At 55.6% G+C, this 21,281-nt stretch overlaps 1 protein-coding gene across 3 annotated transcripts; it reads right to left on the bottom strand.

Moving 5' to 3' along the window:
* Positions 1-402: 402 nt before the first annotated feature.
* On the bottom strand, positions 403-20,175 carry PLA2G15 (phospholipase A2 group XV). 3 transcript variants are annotated; one of them, XM_062176821.1, is made up of 7 exons: positions 19,897-20,175; positions 14,546-14,628; positions 8,681-8,837; positions 5,479-5,597; positions 5,180-5,278; positions 4,556-4,780; positions 403-2,183 (listed from the first exon to the last, which is right to left on the bottom strand). In XM_062176821.1, exons 1-7 carry the CDS (start codon positions 19,944-19,946, stop codon positions 1,675-1,677), a joined length of 1,242 nt encoding a protein of 413 aa, XP_062032805.1. In that variant the 5' UTR covers positions 19,947-20,175; the 3' UTR covers positions 403-1,674. The 3 variants fall into 3 exon arrangements, with proteins under 3 accessions (XP_062032805.1, XP_062032806.1, XP_062032807.1); XM_062176822.1 differs by lacking the exons at positions 14,546-14,628; positions 19,897-20,175 and adding an exon at positions 14,118-14,299; XM_062176823.1 differs by lacking the exons at positions 14,546-14,628; positions 19,897-20,175 and adding an exon at positions 14,118-14,300 and having other exon boundaries at positions 1,908-2,183; positions 4,556-4,655.
* Positions 20,176-21,281: the final 1,106 nt, after the last annotated feature.

Below are 21,281 nucleotides of genomic sequence, written 5' to 3'. Positions count from 1 at the left end.
GCCTAGTCTTTCTTCCTCCAGCTGTGTCTCTCTCCAAAGAGGGTAAATAAGCTTAAGAAGCAAATAAGGTGGCATCCTAAAAAGAACTCTAGGCTCAAAGGATGTTGAGGCCTGTAAACTGAAGGAAGACAGAGGCTGGGAAGGGGAGTCCAGTCAGGGTGACCTGTAGGATTGTCCTTACCCCTGCCGCTGGGGTGCCACAAGGAGCCTGCTGACCATATAGGAGTGAGGACAGGGTACAAGAGGATAGAGCCCAAAGCACACAGGAGCCACACTTTGGTGCTGGGAGAAGCTACTGAGGCCCCAGTAGGTGTCTGGCTCCACATCACCTGCCTCCCAGCCCCCTCACGCCATCTGTTACTTCCTTCCTAGTGTTCAGAGTCCAGAGCAGGCCAGGATACCTTACAGCATCCAGAATACTTTTATTGCCAGAATCAAGGTACAGCCTACTTAGAGCCCCATGGGGGGCCCCCACTCAGGAATAAAGGGGGGGACAGATGTTGGGTGTGTAGGCAGCAGGGAAAATCCAGCTCCACAGAAATCTTGTGGGAGAACAGCACAGTCTAGCCTGAATGTGGCTTTGGGAACCTGATGTGGAGGCTTGACCCAAATCCTGGCCAGCTGCCACCAGGAGCCCGCGACCAACAGGCAGGGCCATGTTCTCCATCCCTGCTATCATAGGGAGAACTGTGCAGCATCCCTGGGCCAAACAGAAAACCCCTGCTCTCTCAGGGGACCCCGGGCTGGTCCCTGCAGACAAAATACCACCCCGCCGCCTGGTGGGAGCAGGTGCCTCACCACCTCTCAGCCCTGTGCCAGCCCCACTGGGTGCTAGAGAAACCCTGGGCAGAGCAGCAATGTGGTGGTGGGGTTAGCAAGAGGGCAGCTCTTCACAGCCTTGGATGCTTCCTTGAACTCCCTTTCTCCCTCAGGCCCTGGATGGCCATGGCACTGGACCCTGCTCTCATCCTTGAACTACAGTCCCAGGTGAAGGGAGCCAGCTTCAATACTGCGGCCAACATATAACCAGGAGCACAGTTCCCATGATGCAGCCTGAAGAACTGGAGGCCCCTCTGCTGCCCAATCCATGGCTAGGCTGCTCTTCGACATGAGGGAGGTAGGAGGAGTAGAGTGACTACCCCAGGACTGTGGAGAACACAAACTGCCCCTGCCTGCAGGGGGTTCTAGGCTGTCGCCAGGAAGCCACGGTTAGGAGGACTACCAGCCAGGCCACAGGGAAGCCAGCAGCTCCAGCCACCCATGGCCAGTGGCAGACCAACCTGTGGCTACCACACGGGAGGGGTCGCCTGAGGGGCCAGGGCCCGGTGGGCAAATGTGAAAAGGCCACAGGGGTAGGAGCAACGTGTGGCCCTGGAGCTGGGGATTGGGGCCAGCTGCCAGCCAATCCACCCTGCTGAGCCAGTCCTGAGGTCACAATTCCATCAGCAGCAGTCTTCCCGTCCGTGGGTCCGTGGTCCCTCACGTCCACACTTACTTCTTCCTTCTTCACTGCCACAGAGGAAAGATAAGAAACAGCACGCCCCCACGGCAGGTGTTTCACAGCCTGAGACCCAGAGTCTCCCATGATCAGTCACAAACTTTGGCCGTGACAGCCCCAGAGGCAAAGAGAAGCCTCGTGGCCAAGCCATCCAGAGTCCCTGCCTGGCACAGCAATCAAGGCCCAAGGAGAACACGTTTCAGGTAGGCCAGGGTGGTGGCATTGGCCAGCATCTCGATGTGCTCACTGCCTGGCAGCTCCTGCAAAGACACTCGGTGCTCCTGGGAGCCGAGCCAGGTCAGGCACTGCAGGGCACTTTCCAAGTTCACAGTGCCATCGCCATCGCCAAAGCAGATTTTAGGGTCACGGTCAGGGAAGCTCTCGTAGTAGAAGGAGTCTGGCGTGGGCACACCGGTGCCATAGAGGCAGTGCAGTGGCACTCCAGGGGGCACCATGGCGACCAGCCCCTCTGTGTCCTGCCGCATGAGCCAGCCCTCTTCAAAGCCAATGTCCTGGAAGAAGCGACGGTAGTCCTGCAGAGTGTAGTTGGTTGTTGGTGTATGCACAAACACTTTTTTTGGTGACCAGGTATAGTTGTAGGGCAGCAGCCAGCTGGTGGAGACAGCAGACCGCTGCTGCTCCCGGATCTTCAGGGGCCCAATGACTGGGATGCGGTTGTTGTCTCCTGCAGGGAGAGGGCTTAGATCAGTCCTTTTTTTAAATTTTTTTTTAAAATTTATTTGAAAGGTAGAGTTACAGAGAGGCAGATGCAGAGAAAGAGAAAGATAGGTCGTCCATCCGCTGGTCCACTCCCCAAACGGCCGCAACGGCTGGAGCTGGGCTGATGTGAAGCCAGGAGCCAGGACCTTTTTCCAGGTCTCCCACACGGGTGCAAGGACCCAAGGACTTGGGCCATCCTATATTGCTTTCCCACACCATAGCGGAGAACTGGATCAGAAGAGCAGCCAGGTCTTGAACTGGCACCCATATGGGATGCCGGTGGTGCAGACGTCGGCCCCATTGGATCAGTCTTTGCTTAGGAATGCCAGCTCGCTGGGCACCATGCTTGTCACCAGGCCCTCGGCCAGACCCGGGCTAGTGGTCCAGTCAACACGCCCTCGTTTCTGCACTGCTATTATAACTTCCATCCCTGCATGAGCTTTGATGGCTTCTCCTTATTTTTTCAACATTTGAAAAGCATACTCACAAGCCTGGTTTAGTGTTTCTTTTGCCATTTCCTCACAAAGAATTTAGCCCCCAGATAACCCTGGGGTGATTTATTACATCTCCTTCCCTGTAAACAGCACCTCCTTGGAGCGCTTACCCGGGTATGTGTGGGCACTGACCTTCCCTAAGCTAACTCAACAGGTTGGCAGCCCAGAGACTTGCTCCTCTTTCTCTTACACCACAGTGAGCCCTGACCTCCTCCCAGTCACCTGCCTGTGAGCAGCCAGGCCTGCTGGAGACAGGGCAGGGGGGGAGGCTGCTGGAGTCAGGGTCCTTCAATGTCACAGATGCACCCACCAGACAGTGAGACCTTGGGACAGTGGCCCCTGAACTGTATAGGGCCAAAACCCTGTATCTGAAGGGAGAGAGACCTCTCTGCCTGCTGGAGCCTGGCGTTAGGATCCCTGAGGAAAGGGAGGCCCTAGAGGTCCATGGACTCCCACCTCCCCACAGCACACCTCCACTCTTGGGCTGCCAGGGCTCATGCAACGGCTTCCTGGCTGGGAAAGGGGTTGGGGTCCAAACTCCACCATGGCTACCTGTTCAAACTTAGCAGGTGCTGATATCTGTCCCTCCAGGTCAGAGGCTGGACAGAGCAGGTAGCAGTGATGAGCCCTCACTGTATTTGAATATCTGAGCCATAGGCTCACTGTCAATTTAGGGTCACTACTGGGAGAGGCACTGGACCTGACCTGGTGACAATGACCAGTTGGTCCCACAGGTCAGGCAGTGCTGCTGACTTGAGGAAAAAAAAAAAAAAACTCCTGAGATACTTGGCACAGTCTTGAGCCACAGCTCCCAAGTGAGGGTCACAGGGACGCCAGCCAGTTCTAGCAGAGAGGCAAGGTTGCTCCTAAGCACAGAGCTCCACTGTACGGCTGCAGCTGGCAGGTTCTGACAGTCACTAAAAGGCAAGTGATTGGTGAGGGACCAGGAAGGGGGTGACTTTCTCAACTGCCTGGCAAGCAGGCCCAGACAGAGCTGCACTCACGTCCTCCCTATCCGTGCCCACAGATGCAGGTGCAATTCATAAACAGGAAACGGCAGTCGGTCTGCCTTTTCTAGGACCAGGCAGGATGAAGAAGTGAGGGTGAGGGTGAGAAGAAATGAGAAGGTACTTTCAAAGGACTTTGGGTAAAAACCAAATTAGGGCAGCCAGGCCTGAGCCCTGGGGTGTATGTGTGTGCATGCATGTGGGTGTGCATCCATGCACAAGCAAGTACCTGTAGGACAAAGCTATGCCCCTCCAGGGACATGCTATAAGAAACCTACACAAATTACAAGGGCTATCAACTAGGGAAGTGAGATCAGGAGTAGCATTTGATCCTCTTTTGGAAAAAAAAAAATTGAAAAAGAATGGCAGGCCAGCATTGTTGCACAGTGGGTTAAGCTGCTGCTTGTGATAACGACATCCCATTTTGGAGTGCCAGTTCAAATTTCAGCTGCTCTGCTTCCAATTTAGCTTCCTGTTAATGCACCTAGGAGGGCAAAAGATGATGACCCAAGTACCTGGGCCCCTGCCACCCATATGGGAACCTGGATGGAATTCCTGGCTCCTGGCTTCGGCGTAGCCTAGCCCAAGCTAGTTGTAGCCATTTGGGGAGTGAACCGGAAATGGAAGATTTTTCTCATTCTCTCCCTCTCTGATGTTCTGCCTTTTAAATAAGTTAATTAATTTAAAAAGAAAAGAAAAGAAATGTCATTCTGGAGGAAGAAGAGTGCCCACCCCGGAATAGAGGCATGAAGGCTGCTAGCCCAGCAGCACATGCCGGAAGCAGAGAGGACGGCATTCCTGCTACCCACCCCCTGCCCTGCCGAGGGGAGTCCTACCTGAGGCCAGGACGCGTAGGGTCTTGGCCACGCCCCCCCAGGGCGCGCCTAGTGACACAAAGGCACGGATGTACTTGTCCTTCCAGGCCTGCGGTTGCCGCTGCAGAAAGTAGAGCGTGTACATGTTGCCCATGCTATGGGCAACCAGCACCACAGGGCCCCCATACAGCTGGTGCATCTCCTCGATCATCTCTCGGAGGGCCAGGAAGTAGGGCCCGTTTTCATCTGCAGGCCAGAGCCAGGCAGGGGTCAGGTGGGAAGGGTCCTAGGGCCTGAACCACTGACCATTCCTCGGTCAGACCCAGGACTCGGGGGTGGGGACAGCGCTAAACTGCAAGTGGGAGCAGTCTGGTCCTCCCCCACCCCGGCTTCCAGGAAGGGAGGAAACGGGCTCCTTTTCCCACTGCCCCTCTCCCACCTCCCCTTCCCAGGATATTTTCTGTCCCTAGGGCTCAGAGGCCCAGAGGTCCTGGGGTGAGGGACAGGGAAGGACAGGGGTGATGGCTGTGGAGCTGGACCATGCCAGAGACCCAGGAAAGGGGAGAGCCCAAGGCCAGTGGTGGCTATGACTGCCTCGTCCCTACCTCCCAAGACCCCAGGGAAGGAATGAGGGTGACTGCTTACTTGGGGCTCGGCGCCAGTCATAGGGGGCCCCTCGGACGTCCTCACCCCGCGTGTAGCCCCAGCCCACAAGGCTCTCCACCATGGTGTGGAAATAGGAACCTGCCAACAGAAATGCATGGCGTTAGAGAAAGCACAGCCAGTGCCTGCCACCCATACCACACCTGCCACAGGGACCATGACATCCACTGGAACAAGGTACCTGCAGGATGGCCACAGGGCAGACAGCTCACAGGACACCCTTCCAAACCAAAGTGGGCCCTCCAACTCTAGGGGTGCAGCAGAGCCCCAGCTCTACATACCCACGCTGCTCTTGCTGGGATCCAAGAACTCCAATGAGAAGGTCTTCCCGAAGCCAGGGACACGCACATCCACGCCATCAGGAAACTGGGTGGCCCGGGATGTTTTGTTGTAAATTAGCCTATCAAGAGGGGACATGGAGCCAGTTAACTCAGAAGTGACACCCCAATATTGCCCTGTGTCCTGAGCCATACTCCCTTCTGATCCCCAAGTTTCGTCAGATGTGCAAGGGAGAAAAAAGAAACACAGCAGGTTTAGGTTTACAAAGGACAGACCATTAACCCCGGCTAGATGAGGGCTCCCACCAAGGCTCACTCCCAAGATTGACCACAAGACCCCTGTCAAGGCCATATTCTTTTCTCCCCAGTGTCGCCTACCCCAGAATGAGGGTCATGAATTGGTGGAGAGAAGAAAGTTAGTCCTGGCTCTGCCATGAACTTCACACTTGACCCCAAGAAGCAGCAGACTCTTGTAGTCTCGCATTGCCCCACGGCTAAGGCACTAGCCCCTGCCCCTGCTTCCACACACGCCAGGGCAAAGGAGATAATGAGTGCAGCACACAACAAAATCAGACAAGGATCCACCTCAGGGCCTGAGCCGCCGTGGCTGCCGTGTCGATGGGTGGATAAGGCCTGACAAGTGATGGGGACAGCTTGGGGAGACAGGAGAAAGGCCTTCTGCAGACCCAGGTAGAGACAGCTGAGTCCTATTTGCACTGGGTATTGGACCCCACCACACCATCTGCGGAGGACGTGAACAAACCATGCCCACATAACCTGCCCCATAACACACTGCAGAGCCCTATCACCTGTCAGATTGCAACCACATGCCCAGAGCTGGCTGGCAAATTCCTATAAGCCATGACATACCGACCACCAGCTATTTGGGATCCCTACCAGCCCCTTTATAAGATTTTTATTGCTGTGTAACAAATTACCAAAGACCTAGCAGCTGCAAACATCATACATATCTAACAGTTTCTGCAGTTGCAGTGTAAAACAGAACCAGGTGAGAGATCCCTGCCTCAGGGCTCCAACTACAAGGCTGCTCTATCCTGACTCCCTGGGGAAGGAGTTGGCAAGGCCTGGAGAAATGTTGGGGATGGGGTTGGAGAAGACAGAACAGAAGTCTTGTGCCAGGCTAGGAACACTACACTGATCTTTCCAGACACCCAAGAAGCCAATGTGCTCCAAAAAAACACAGGAACCCAAAGTTCCTGGTGACCCTCAACCTCTAGGGACTTCACAGTCACAGGAAGCTGACAGAGTCCCAGCACCAACCTAGACAATAGCTCTGGGCCCACTCTCTCCAGGACAGTCTATAGACCATCCCAGTAGCCACCCAGTAAAATGCAAACCCAAAGCAGCTCTGTACTGCACGCGGCATAGAAGCATAAACAGGTCAGAGGAACAATCAGACAAGCCCTTCTCAGCTCCAGTCCACATCTCCAATTGCGAGTACCTGAGGCCATGTCCCCAGTACAAAAATAGAAATGGAAATCAACAGCCTGGAAATAGCCCCGATCCACACACACAGAGAAGGAAAGAGCTGACAGCCAGCGGGGGCAGGGGTCTGGAGAAGCAGCTAGCAGGTCTCGGGGGAAAACTTTTAATTTATGAGACACCTTCTGCTCAAACATGCATTAAGCACCAACTGTGTTCCTGGTTCTACTGATGATAAAAAAGGTACAGTCCCCTTTTTAGGGCGCTCAGCTCAGAGTCACACAGTCTGGGTTAGAATTCTGGTTCTGCCATTCACTTGTTAGCTGAGTCAGCACAAGCCATTCTTTGAGCTTCTAGACTTCCTCACCTGAAAAGCCAGTTTAAAAAGAGCACCTGTTTCACAGAGTTGCTGTAAGACTGAATGAAGGAAAGCACAGCCGCTCATCACTGAACAATGGGACTGTGTTCTGAGAAACGCATCATCAGGTGATTTCACTGTTCGATGAATGTCAGAATATGCTTACCTAAACCTAGACATGTCAGTCAATCACTTAACACGGCCTCTGATGCAACCAAGATACGTGGTTCATTCAGAATGTATACAGCTGCTGCTGGCAGAATACAGCATGCTGTTCTACACTAAGTAAGAAGACACTCTAGAGCCGGCGCCGTGGCTTAACAGGCTAATCCTCCGCCTTGCAGCGCCGGCACACCGGGTTCTAGCCCTGGTTGGGGCGCCGGATTCTATCCCGGTTGCCCCTCTTCCAGGCCAGCTCTCTGCTATGGCCCAAGTGCTTGAGCCCTGCACCCGCGTGGGAGACCAGGAGAAGCACCTGGCTCCTGGCTTCGGATCAGCGAGATGCGCTGGCTGCAGCTGCCATTGGAGGGTGAACCAACGGCAAAAAGGAAGACCTTTCTCTCTGTCTCTCTCTCTCACTATCCACTCTGCCTGTCAAAAAAATAAATAAAAAAAAAAAAGACACTCTAGAATGACAATAAGAAGTAAATACATATGCCAGTAATAATGTCGGTCACTACCAAGTATTATGCACATAATTATATTGCTATATTTTCATTAAACTGGTGGCATAGTAGGTTAATTTACGCTAACATCACCATAAATGCATAAGTAATGACCTGCACTGACAATGTTATGCCAGCTGAGGCATCACAAGGATACAGGAATTTTTCAGCTCCAAGATCGTACAGGACCAATTGTTAACTGCAACATCATATGTAGAACGTACTGAATGTAAAATTAATGGTGGCTATATTCAACCTGGGAAATACCCGTGGCAACATGATGTGACCTGTGGGAAGGAGTGGAGAGCTACATGGAGTGGCAGGGGAGAATTCACAAAGGGAGCAAGGTCAGGTTTCAAAGGGGAAATGAGGGAAAAAGAAAACAAATAAATATGGTACATGGCAGGGAGCTGATCTGGCAAAGGGAATGGAAGCAGATTACAGTCTGAAATCTAGCAGGTGCGTGTGGAGGCAGAGCCTGTCCCAGGAAGAACAGGCAGCTGGAGGCGGAGGCGTGGCCAAGCCACAGCAAAGAAGGGATGACGTTGGAGCTATGGATAGGGCCTGAGGGGCCAGGGCTGAACTGGAGAGGGAAAGGACAAGAGCAGCAGCAAAGTCTGGCCAGAGAGTGCAGAGATGCTGCCAGCCAACCACGCGGAGGGCCTCGGGTCCTGGGAAGGGAAACAGATCCCAGACCGGTGCATGAAGTGGGGCTGAGAAGGCCTGTGCAGGCCCCCACCTGATATTGTCGATCCAGCAGTCTATGATGACGGGCAGCAGCAGTTCCAGGTTCAGCCAGAGTGTGAAGTAGCTGTCCGTCCTCTTGGAGCACAGGTAATGCACGACCTTCGGCTTGTCCAGCTTTGCCTCCAGCTGGTTGCCCAAATCGCCAGGCACTACAAGGGCGCACAAGACATGCATAAGTTCTGGGCCTGGCAGGCTGGAAACCTCCAGAAACCTTAAAGTCTGCCACAGACTCTCCCTAAGAGTCACGGGCACCGTGGGAGACCCTTGCAATTCCACACCTCCAGCTGAAATACAGTGCCGGGGCAAGAAAATCAGAAAGCCAAGACCCTGACTCAGGGGCCTGGACACAATCTTCACACAGAAAAGCTGCTACTGCTCCCTGGTACACAGGAGTGAACGCGAAGCCTATGGGGGCCTGAGAGAGGCTGCGGTGTGTTGGGGGAGGCCCCATCACACTTCCCGAGCCCTGGGACAGTAAATCCTTGTGTCTGCACAAGAACATCCTCCCAGGGCATTCGGGCTACTGGAATGGGGTTCAGGTTGAAGTCACTTCCCCACGGTAGGTCTCAGTTTCATTATGTGTGAAATGTGATCTTGTCTTGAACCAGCCCCTTGCAAACACGAACCTCCACACATGGCTTCTATGGTTAACAGACCAAGACAAGAGCTCCAACTTCCCTCTGAATTCCAGAACACTACTACAGGCCTGTCATTAGATATATGCTCTTCAGGCTTGAACCCAAAGACCTCTACCTACAGCCATTCCGGGCACCTTGTTCATGCCGAGAGAGGGAACAGGAAGCAGGACAGGACACTGGGCCACTTCGCCAGCCAAAACTGAACCCAGAGAAGGTATTCCGGACTTGCAGGAAGGAGATCACAAACAGAAACACAGCTGAGAGAAGCCTGAACTGGCACCTGCTAGCTCACTGAGGTCCCTGCGCCCTGCTAAAGCGCAGAACCCACTGAGCCTCTAGAGGGCAGAGCACCCAGAGGCCCCTAGCATGGCTGGGAGCCAGTGGTGGAGACAGGTAGCCCGAATCAACACACCAGGCAAGCCATAGTAGCGGGGGTAGGAGTGGCCAGGTCCCAAGTAGGACTTCTCTCCAACCCAGCCAATTTGTTCAGTGCACACAGAGCCCTGGGGTCCTTGTGACCCCCAAGCCCATCCCTATTGCTTCACTGCCCAGCATCCCAAGGCTTTCACAGAGGCCAGCACTGTGGCCCAGTGGGTTAAGGGTTAAGCCACCACTTGCAGCATCATCGGCCCCTGTCAGGGGGTGCCGACTGCTCTGCTTCCAAACCAGCCTCCTCTTAATGTGCGTGGGAAGGCAGAGTAAGAAGGCCCAGGTGCTTGGGTCTCTGCCACCCATGTGGGAGACCAGGATGGAGTTCCTGGCTGCTGGGTTCAGCCTGGCCCAGCTTTGGCCATTGTAGCTGACTGCGGAGTAGACCAGTGAATGGAAGCTCTGTCTCTCTCCTCTCTCTCTCTCTCTTTTTTTTTTTTTTTTTTTTTTTTACATGTTAAGCCTTTATTTAGTGAAAAAGATGCATAGAAGAGTGAGAGCTTTATCTAAGAGAGAGAGAAGTAATCTGGGTTCATACCGAGCACCAGGAACCAGCCACGTGGAGGAGCATCTAGCCAGGAAGCCCTAGAGGCACAGGGATAAAGCAAGCCCTCTCCTGGCAAGAGGCCAGGGAAGAAGAGAAGGGCCAATCTGTCTCTTTTTCTCTCTCTCTGATGCTCTACCTTCCAAAAAGCAAACAAGTCTGTAAAAATGAAAAGCCCTTCACAGTCCAGTTACTCTCACTGACCTTTCGGGCCTCAGCTGCTCCCACATGTCATGTTCCTGGCACCTCCCAAACACAGCCCCATTTAGGCTAAATGACCACTGACTAAACAGCCAGCGCCTGTAAGCCCAGCCCTGCACAGGGTGTGCCTGCCCTCCAGTGCACCACGTCAGTGTCTTCAGGGTGCCCTGGGAGCAGGTGTGGCACCTGCCTTTACCTCCCTTCCTGATGTGGGTGTGGAAGCAAGGAGTCTCCAGCAGAACACCTCTGGATGATAATGCCCGAGGACTGGGCAGGGCACTGCAGAGACCTGGGTCACTGTCTCCACCAAAAAGGAAACGGTTGGAAGAAGTCACCAGATCTGCTTTGCCCCAGACACCCCTTGACCTGGTCAGGCCATGTGACTGCTAAAAATAGCAGGGATCACTTCCTGAACTCCTATTTGCCTGGAACTAAGGGCCATCCATGTGTCTTTCATCCCACTTAACAGATGAGGAGACTGAGGCCAGGAGGGGGTAGGAATGGCTTACCTACAGTCCCCTGCCCCTGTCCGGGCTCATTTCTCTGACCTCTGCTTCTTGTACCATCACTTCAAGTCCTAATCTTAGAGAATGCTGATCCTCTGATGGTCAAGGTCAGGTTCCTGCTCTGTTCCCAGCAGCAGCTCATCTTTTTTTTTTTTTTTTTTTTTAAGATTTAATTATTTGGGGCCAGCACTGTGGCATTGTGGATAAAGCTGCTGCCTGCAGTGCTGGCATCCCAAATGAGCGCTGGTTTAAGTCCCAGCTGTTTCACTTCCAATCCAGCTCTCAGCTATGGCCTGGGAAAGCAGAAGAAGGTGGCCCAGGTCCTTGGGCCCCTGCACCCATGTGGGAGACCCAGAAGAAACTCCTGGCTTCAGATCGGTGCAGCTCTGGTCATTGTGGCCATCTGGGGAGTGAACTAGTGGTTAGAAGACCTCTCTCTCTCTCTGCCTCTGCCTCTCTGTTAACTCTGCCTCTCAAATAAATAAATCTTTTTAAAAATAAAAATCTTTTTTAAAAAAGATGTAATTACTTATTTGAAACGCAGAGTTAGAGAGAGAGAGAGAGAGAGAAAGAGAGACAGATCTTCCACCCACTGGTTCACTCCCCAAATGGCCACAATGACTAAGGCAGGGTCAGGCTGAAGCCAGGAGCCAGGAGCTTCATCTGGGTCTCCCTCCTGTGTGCAGGGGCTCAAGCACTTGAACCATCCTCCACTGCCCTCCCAGCCACATTACCAAGGAGCTGGACTGGAAGTGGAGCAGCGGGGACTCGAACCAGCAGCCATATGGGATGCCAGCGCTGCAGGCCCCTGGCAGCTCATCTTGAGTTAACATCAGCAGCCTCACTCCCTAAGAAGCTGGGAAAATTAGGATTCCAGGTGCTCTATGACTTGGGTGGGGAATGATGCTCCTGTGCTTTGACCTAGGATAACCAAGTACTGAAAGAATTAATGAGTGCAGGCCGGTGCCATGGCTCAATAGGCTAATCCTCCGCCTGCGGCGCCGGCACACCAGGTTCTAGTCCGGTCGGGGTGCCGGATTCTGTCCCGGTTGCCCCTCTTCCAGGCCAGCTCTCTGCTGTGGCCCGGGAGTGCAGTGGAGGATGGCCCAAGTCCTTGGGCCCTGCACCCACATGGGAGACCAGGAGAAGCACCTGTCTCCTGGCTTCGGATCAGCGTGGTGCGCGGGCCGCAACGCGCTGGCCACAGCGGCCATTGGAGAGTGAACCAAAGGTAAAGGAAGACCTTTCTCCCTGTCTCTCTCTCTCACTGTCCACTCTGCCTGTCAAAAAAAAAAAAAAAAAAAAAAAAAAAAAGAGAGCAGTCAGCACCACCCCAGGCAAAAAGGGTATGTTCTGACAGCAGACCACACACTTCCCAACGCCACACCTCTCACAGTCAGAACTCCCAAGGCTCACACATGACTTCCTGTGGCCCCTAGGATAAAGTCCAGATGACCCAACCAGTCACGAGCCCCGCACAATTCCTTCCTCCCCCCACTCCATTCTAGCAGCCTGGACTGCTCACTTTTCTCCTTCTGATATGTTGTTCCCTCCGCCCAGAACTCTCTCCTGATCTCAGCTCCAGTTGCATATTCTGGGAAGCCTCCCCTGACACCCACCAGCCAGCTGGCTCCGTGGACTCTGCTTGCCCAGCACAGGTTCACCTCTGGGGATCGTTGTTCATCACGCCCTGCAGACTCGAGGGAGGCAGGGCCAAATGTGCTCAGACCTCAGGGTGAACCTGAAGCTCCCTCCTGGAGCACTGGTGGGGTCTCCAGGGACCACGCTGCCTGCCAACCTTACCCTTCTGGGATTTCTGCTATTTCTATTAAAATATTCCAAGTAGAAAGAACGTGGGGAGTGGGACAATCATACCATAGCAGGCTCAGTATGTAACGTGTGCCTTGGGATGCCTCTGCTCTCAGGAATCCTGGCTGGCCACCAACATACCCGCTGGAGATGGGAGCAGAGGCCTGAATGAGGCACTGGAGCCCCCAGACAAAATGTCTCACCCTGGCCTACAACAAGGAAACAGCAGCTCCTGTACATCACAGCCAGATCTGTGATCAAAGACGGAGTAGGTGTAGCTGGTTCTATGGTGCAGCAGGTTAAACTACTGCCTGCGATGATGGCATCCCATATGGGTGCCAGTTCGAGTCCCGGCTGCTCCACTTCCAATCCAGCTCCCTGTTAATGTGCCTGGGAAAGCAGCAGAGGAAGGCCCAAGTCCCTGGGCCGCTGCACTCACATGGGAGATCCATAAGAAATTCCTGGCTCCTGGCTCCTGGCTTTGGCCTGGCCCAGCCCCAGCTGTTGTAGTTATTTGACAAGTGAACCAGCAGATGGAAGATTCTCTCTCTCTCTCTCTCTGTCTCTCACCCTCTCTCTGTAACTCTGCCTTTCAAATAAATAAAATAAATCTTTTAAAAAAAAATTTTTTTTAAAAAGGAGGGAGTAGGTAGGGGAGGTCACTCAGCCCTCACACGGCCTAATCCAAGCAGGTCTGGCAGGGGTCAGAGTACAGGCATGTTGTCTGACACTTGTTCATGGCCATTGTCCCAAACCTACTCCCTGCCAGCCCGCTTCTCTCACGCCTGCAGGCTCAGGCCAGGGCCACCCATTTATAGCTGGGGAAGAGGGGAAACAGGGGCTTGGTGGGAAGCAATCCATTCCCCAATTTCTCCCAGTAATGCACTCCGAAACATGGAAGGTATCGAGGCTGGAAGGGCTGAAGGTGACAGCCTCCCAGCCAGGCCCAGGACAACACAGAAGCCAATTCTAACGCCACCCTACTGGCCCCCCACCAGCGCTCAGTCCAGGGTCTCAAGGGCCCCAGTCTTTCCCAACTGGAAACCCGAGCTAGGCAAGGCAAGGCTCGAGACGATGTGGACGGGTGGAGGGATGGACGGTGGCCCTCGCACTCACTCCCACTCCCTACCAGAGCAGCTGGTGTTAAGCTGTCCACACCCGCGCCCAGCACGGCGGGAGGCGGGCCGACTGACCCAGGTGAGAAGACACACACCAAGACGCTTCTCTATTTCTGACCGAGGAGGACAGCCGTGCCCGCACCCCGCCCTGCCGGACAGACCCATTACCAAACACGCGGCTCACCCAGCACCACTGGGGGGCGACGTCGGGCCTGGAGCGCCGGGGCCAGGAGCAGCATCAGCAGGACCAGGAGGCCACTCGGGAGCAACGCCGCGCGGCAGGGGCACGCGCGGAGCCCCATGGCGCGCGACCCCCGCCGTAGGCGGTCGGGGCACGCTCAGCGATCCGAACAGCGCCTAGGCCCCACAGCGGCTGCGGGGACGTACTTAACCCCGCCGCCCGGAGCCGCCTGCAGCCGCCCGGCCAATCAGGGCCCGCCTCCCCAAACGGCCTACCAATAGGGACTCGCCGCCCTGTCCAGTCCGCGCTCCGCCCCGCCCTTGCCCAGCCCCCGGCCTCGCCCCTTGATTGCGCTGCGCGCCGAGCGCATCGATCCATCCACGCGCCGCAGCCCCTCCTCGCAGCCGCCGTGCACCCAGCTCAGCCCTCACCTCCGATTCCCGGTTCCTCCCAGACTTTGAGGGTCCTGGCTGAGACGGTACGGAGGCCAGCGCTCGCCGACGCGGAGCGACTCCTGTGAAAAGCAGGAACAAAGGAAGTGACCGCCAGGCAGCTCTTGGGCCTCAGATGACCAGGACCATTTTGCAATCCTCACACCAGTTCTGCCCGCAAGGAACCTGGGTTCGCTCATCCCTGCCCAGGGGCCCCCTTACCATCTGCCCCTGAGTTAGGGTAAGGGTTGGACCGGGAGAGGCCAGGTCAGCGTGTGGTTCCCGATAGAGCGGTCTGTCCACTGGATTTAGAGGTGCGGAGTGGGGCGTCACCCTGCCACATGGGGCGGAGTTGGGAGCGGGCTTGGGCCTCCAGCCGGCGCCATGTCCCCTGCAAGTTCCCCTGCAGAGTGGGAGGGGCAGCAGGAGTTCGCCTTTGTCCCCTCCCCCCCCCACTCCCACTCCGGGCAAATCTAGGGGTCTGGAGAGGAGATGGACTCCCTGCACTGGGAACCAGGGCCACCAGAGCGAGCCGGCTGCACAGCCAGTCACATGCCAGCCCCACGCATCATTCTGGGATCCAGGGAGCAGTGTTTGGGGAACAGAGGTCTTGATCTTCCACACACCCCCTCCCAACACCAGCCACATCCTGATCATCACAGCCCCCGGACCTCTCTCCCAACCTTTCCTTCTTGGTGGGGGCCGGCCCCGCACTGAGCTGCTCATTTTCGTGGCCTGCCCTTCCTGAAAGCTCCTAGTGAAACAAGAGCGGCTCCCTTTCTCAAGGCCAAACCATCCCCCACTGGGGGCCCTGGCTCAGGCCTCCTGCTTCCCCTACCTTCAGTCCTAGCCCCAGCGGAGGGTTGCTGAAGACCAATCTGGCAAAGGCCCCATGTGAGACCCTTCTGCAGGTACTACAGATAAGCAGAAGTCCAGAGCCACGGGTGACGGCCTTCCACCTGTCACCTACAGTGGCGGTCACGCGCATGGAGCCCCTGAACCCACACGGGCCACCTTGGACTCTGGCCAGTCCGAACGTCTTGGCAGTTCAGCAGCTTCAGGTGACCACGGGTCCCTGGAAGAGTGGCCCTGTCCTCAAGAGTGGCTCTGCTGCCCCCCCCCCCCCACAAGCTCTGCAGGTGTTAGGAACCATGATCACCGGGGCAGGGATGGCAGGGCCTGATCATCAAAGATCCTGCCAGCGGAGCCAGCACTGTGGTGCAACATGTTAAGCCACTGCCTGCAGCGCTGACATCCCCTGTGGGCTCCAGTTTGAGTCCCCACTGCTCCACTTCCCATCCAGCTCCCTGCTCATGTGCCTAGGAAAGCAGCAGAAGATGGCCCAAGTACTTGGGCCCCTGCCATTCACATGGGAATGGCTCCTGGCTTCGGCCTAGCCATTGTGGAAATTTAGGGAGTGAGCCAGCAGATGTCTCTCCCTCTCTCTTTGTAACTCTGCCTTTCAAATAAATCTTTTCTTAAAAAAAAAAAAAAAGGATCCTGCTGGCAATGTGATATGCAGAATAATCAGAAGGTGAGGGTCCCCCCTTTTTTACAGCAGCCCCACAATATACCTCCGATGGGCCTGCCTGCAGGCCGGGGTCATCCTGGACTCTGGATGCCTCCCTGCTTCTCAGCCCACAACCCAGGTGGTTGCCAAGTCCTGCCAACTCTTCCCTCCAAAAGCCAAACTACCCTCATCCCCCACAGAAGCCTCTACTCATTGTCCTAATTCATGTGCCTGGGGCCAGCACTGTGGCACAGTGGGTAAAGCCACCACCTGTGATGCCGTCATCTCATATAGTTCATGTCCCAGCTGCTCTACTTCCAATCTAGCTCCCTGCTAATGCACCTGGGGAATCAGCAGAGGATGGCCCAAGCACTTAGGCACCTGTACCCACATGGGTGACTCAGATGAAGGTCCTGGTTATAGCCTGGCCCAGTCCTGGCCACTGTGGCCACACAGGGAATGAGCCAGCAGATGGAAGATCTCTCTCTCACTGTCTCTGTTTCTCCCCTCTCTCTGTAACTCTGATTTTCAAATAAATTTTTAAAATTTTTATTTTATTTTATTTTAAAGATTATTTATTTTACTTGAAAGTCAGAGTTACACCAAGAGAGAAGGAGAGAGAGAGAGAGGTCTTTTTTTTTTTTTTAAGATTTATTTATTTATTTGAAAGTCAGAGTTACACAGAGAAAGGAGAGGCAGAGAGAGAGAGAGAGAGAGAGAGCGAGCTCTTCCATCCGCTGGTTCACTCCTCAATTGGCCGCAATGGCCGGAGCTGCGCCAATCCAAAGCCAGGAGCCAGGAGCTTCTTCTGGGTCTCCCATGGGTGCAGGGGCCCAAGGGCTTGGGCCATCTTCTACTGCTTTCCCAGGCCACAGCATAGAGCTGGATCAGAAGTGAAGCAGCCAGGACTCAAACCAGTGCCCATATGGGATGCCGGCACTGCAAGCAGCGGCTTTACGCACTATGCCACAGCACAGCACGCCCCCTCAGCTAAATTTTTTTAAAATTCAAGTTCTCACTCCTGTGGGTTGTTCTCCAGAAGGCAGGTTGACACTATTTAAGCCATGCCCCATCGCTCTCCTGCTAACCGCACTCACAAGCCCTCCCATGGTGCACACCTCTGGCATGGCAGGGACCCTGCAGGCGGCTCTGGCCATTTTCCCAACTTCCACTCCATTCTTGCTCAGCTCTCTCATCTGCAGTCTCAACAGCTTCCGAGCTGCCTAGCAGAGAACGACCTCCTTCCCCCTCAGGATTTCTGCATGAGCTACAGTGAGGCCACTTTGCATTCCCCAGTTTGGGGGGCCCAGTTCAGGGCTCCCAAGAAATGACCCGTGGCTCTATCTCTAAGCTTTTCAAATAAAATGAAAGTCAAGGAGGCCAGCGCTGTGGCATAGTGGGCTAGGCCTTTGCCTGGTTCAAGTCCTGGCTGTTCCACTTCTGATCAAGCTCCCTGCTAATGTGCCTGGGAAAGCAATAGAGGATGGCCCAAGTGCTTAGGCCCCTGCATCCACATGCGAGACCCAGACGAAGCTCCTGGCTTTGGATTGGCCCAGCTCTGGACATGGTGGCCATTAGGAGAGTGAGTCAGCAGATGGAAGATCTCTCTCTCTCTCTCTGTATTTCTGCCTTTCAAATAAATAAAATACATAGTCTTTAAAAAGAGAGTAAGCCCAGACATCAAGAAGCCAGGACAATGTGGTATCTGCTTCAAGTGAGATCTAGACAGAAGCCTTTCCTCCTATTACAGAGTCCTTTTTTTCTTTCTTTCTTCTTCTTCTTCTTTTTTTTTTTTTATTAAGGCGGGGGGCAGAGTCCTTTGCATTCCCTTTCACAAACCCAAGCTCCAAGCTCTTCTGCCTGGATGGGTACACTCTGAGCTTGGGGGAAAAAAAGAGAGACACAGAGAGAGAGAGAGAGAGAATCTGCCTACAGAGGGCTCACTGCCTGAGCTTCCCCGGAGTCATGAGAGCCCAACACTGATCTAATCACAGCAGAACCCTGGAGGCTAGGGGCGGGAACACAACATCTAATCTGGCCCAGGCATCAGGGAAGGCTGTGGGAGGAAGACTCCTTAGAGATGGGTCTTGAGGAAAGTCGAGTTTTCCAGGAAAACAACAGGATGGGCAGGTAGATGACTGCCCCAGGCACAGAGCTCAGCACACACAGCAGCCTAGAGACCAAAAGAATCACAACCTAGGGTTGTGGCATCCCATACTGGAGTGCCAGTTCTGATAGCTTCAGATCTAGCTTCCTGCTAATGCACACCCTGGGGAGCAGCAAGTGCTTGGGCTCTCACCATCCATGTGGGAGACCTGTCTGGAATTCTAGGCTCCTGGCTTTAACCTGGCCCAGCCCACGCATTTGGGGGAGTGAACCAGCAGATGAAAGCACTCTTTCTCTGTTACTCTGCCTTTGAAATAAGTTTATCTTTCAAAAAGATAGAAGGTATGGGGGCCAGCATTGCGGTATAGCCAGTTAAGTGGGCACTTGGGACACTGGTATCTCAAATAGGAGTGCTGACTGGAGTCCCAGCTGCTTGGCTTCCAATCCAGCTTCCTGGGAAGGCAGCAGAAGGACCTGGGCCCCTTGGACCCAGATGGAGTTCCAGGTTCTTGGCTTTGGCCTAGCCCAGCCCTGGCTGTTGCTGACATCTGGGGAGTGAACCAGAAGATGGAAAACTAACTAACTAACTAACTCTCTCATTCTCTGTCGCTCTGCCTTTCAAGTAGATGAAAAAACATTAAAACAAGAGTCAGCCCGGTGCCATGGCTTAACAGGCTAATCCTCCGCCTGGCGGCGCCGGCACACTGGGTTCTAGCCCCGGTCAGGGCGCCAGATTCTGTCCCGGCTGCCCCTCTTCCAGGCCAGCTCTCTGCTATGGCCCGGGAAGGCAGTGGAGGATGGCCCAAGTGCTTGGGCCCTGCACCGGCATGGGAGACCAGGAGAAGCAGGGTAGATGAGAGAGGAACAGGGTGAGATTGGGGACCTGGAAAATCAAACTCTAAAACTGTCCTGTGTCCAGGAAGCCAGGGACCATGGAGGATTCTAAAGCGGGAAGGAAGCCACCCGTGACGTCGAAAGCATCCTCTTTTCACTTTCTTTGGCCTGGTGTGCTGCCCACCCACCCATGCACACTCCTCCCCTGTCCCTCACCATCCAGTGCAGGCAACGGAGTTGGCGCGCCCTCTGGTGGGCATCAGCGGCGATTCGGCAAAGGCGCGAAACGGGAACCAGGGGCAGCCCAGTGCGCTTTCTGCTCCGGTGGGCCAGGGAGACAGGGAGAGAGGGTGTAGGTCTGGCCTGGCTAGCGTGGGTCCTTGCGGTGGCCGCCCCCAGCCTCGAATCCTCCTCCCCTGCGGGATCTTTCCTGGCCGGGAATGGAGGGCAAGACGCTTGTTCACCATTCCTATTCGTCCAGAAGGTTCCGCACGAACCGTCACACTTACCGCTGTAAGAGTCTGGCCCCGCACGTACAGTGGCCAGAGCTGCTGCCGAGGCTCGGCAGGCGCGCAAGAGCCGAGGCGAGGTGGAATTTTATGGAGGAGGCTTACAGGAGCCAGCGTAGCTGGAGCGCTGGGCCGTTGGGGCCCCTCACCCGCATACATTCGTTCATTCAGTGAGGATTGGTGGACCCCAGGAACACGGAGGGGGAGCAGGATGTGGGTGGGGAAATACAGAGACCTCTGAGTTCAGAGACAGCCCTGCTACGGAGGAAGGGGCCTTCAGTTGCCAAAATCCGGAGGCAGAGCTGGCTGGGCTGCAGCAGGGCACGGTGGGAGAGCAGGAAAGCCGCAGAAGTGACCCCAGGGCAACAGCCCTGTGACCCGAGGAGGCTTACCGTGGCTGGAGTACCCGAAGGTAGAAGCGAGCGCCAAGGCAAGCATTCATTCAGTGCCAGGCCCCGGGGCGCGCCAGTGTCCTCCAGTCCCTGATGTCGGGGCCAGAGGGGAAGGGTTAGAGGCCGAGGCCTGCTGTGGACCGGCTGTGTAGCAACCATGGGAGATGCGCTAGGCCCCATCTGAAGGATTTGCTTTTTCGGGAATTGTCTAGCGGCCGAGGCGACTGCATGGACGCGCAGCAGAGGTTCGGGGAAGCCGCCCTAGGCTGCCAGCCCGGTGCCTCAGGTTCACCGCCCAGCATGAGCGCCTCTCCCGAGGGGATGCGCCCTGGACCACCAGGAATGCCCCCGTCGGTGGGTCATCTCCAAGGGGAGGCTTCCCAGAGGACCTGGCCTCGAGACCCGCGCTGAGAACAGCAAAGGGTACAGCTCCACACTCTTCGAGTTTGACCGGGTAGGGGCGCCAGGAGGGGCGAGCCCAGGTGGCATTCGGACTGTCCGGGGGAGACACCGGGCGTCTCCTGTCCTGCAGCGGGGGAAAGAACCCGGAGTTTTAGGACCCCGGGCGTTAGGGCTGCAGGGGGGTTTCAGGAGTTTGCACCAATGGCGTGGCCTGCACCAAGGCGCTACTCCTCTCGGCGCAGGCGCGCTCTGGGGCAGGAGTGGGTGGGGCCTCCCCTCGCGGTTGCGCCCCGCCCCACGAACAAATATTTAACATTCCAGGCTTATCGGGGGGCGGGGCCTGAGAGGCGACCTGCTCCCCTCCCCCCGCGGCTGGTTCGTTTAGTGCTTCCGGGGGTGGGGACACGCACGGGTGGGCGGTCTCGTCCGCTTCCAGTGTTACTGGCCTGAAGCCACCCCAAGTGCCTACCTCCCATGCGCTCCAGGTCTCCGAGTCCGTCAAAGTGAGGACGAGCGAGTTTGGCAACACCTGGGAGGTGCTCCCTCCACCCCGGGCAAGAGCTGGGGATGCGCCCGGGTCTCCCGCTCTCTCCATTGTCCACGTGTCCACGTTGTCCCGGACGCGGCGCCCGGGTCCCCCAAAAGCGCGAGGTGCGGCTCCCGCCTCAGTTTCTGGTCGGGCTTAGCACCCCCATGTCGCCGCTTCCGCCAGGTGGGACCCCAGTGGGAGAGTTTGGGAAAGTACGACCACGCTTCCAGGGGCGAAGGGACAGCGCGAGTCCTCAGCGCGGGGCTGTTCCCGATGGGGCTGCTGGCTCCGCACGGAGAGAGAGCAGAGGATCCGCAGCTCGCCCGCGCGCACTTAGCAATCTCCAGGCAACAGGTCTGTCGTCGGGAAGAGCGACAAAATCGAGCACCCCAACGTGGAACAGGGCGAGGCTCAGCCCGGACTGTCTGGCCCAGCCACGACTAGGGTGCAACTC

This window comes from Lepus europaeus, chromosome 19 (assembly GCF_033115175.1).
Source record: "Lepus europaeus isolate LE1 chromosome 19, mLepTim1.pri, whole genome shotgun sequence".
In the NCBI taxonomy this organism is placed as follows: domain Eukaryota; kingdom Metazoa; phylum Chordata; class Mammalia; order Lagomorpha; family Leporidae; genus Lepus; species Lepus europaeus.
This window is presented reverse-complemented; position numbering and strand designations above follow the sequence as displayed.

What these genes read in the sequence shown, in the direction of transcription:
- PLA2G15 (XM_062176821.1), bottom strand. Translation starts at nt 19,946, where the DNA reads ATGAATGCTTGCCTTGGCGCTCGCTTCTACCTTCGGGTACTCCAGCCA. An exon ending in GGAGGAACCGGGAATCGGAG is followed by an intron (nt 8,838 to 14,545) that starts GTGAGGGCTGAG and finishes GCGCCCTTGTAG; the next exon opens with TGCCTGGCGATTTGGGCAAC. An exon ending in TGACTGGCGCCGAGCCCCAA is followed by an intron (nt 4,781 to 5,179) that starts GTAAGCAGTCAC and finishes TCTGGCCTGCAG; the next exon opens with ATGAAAACGGGCCCTACTTC.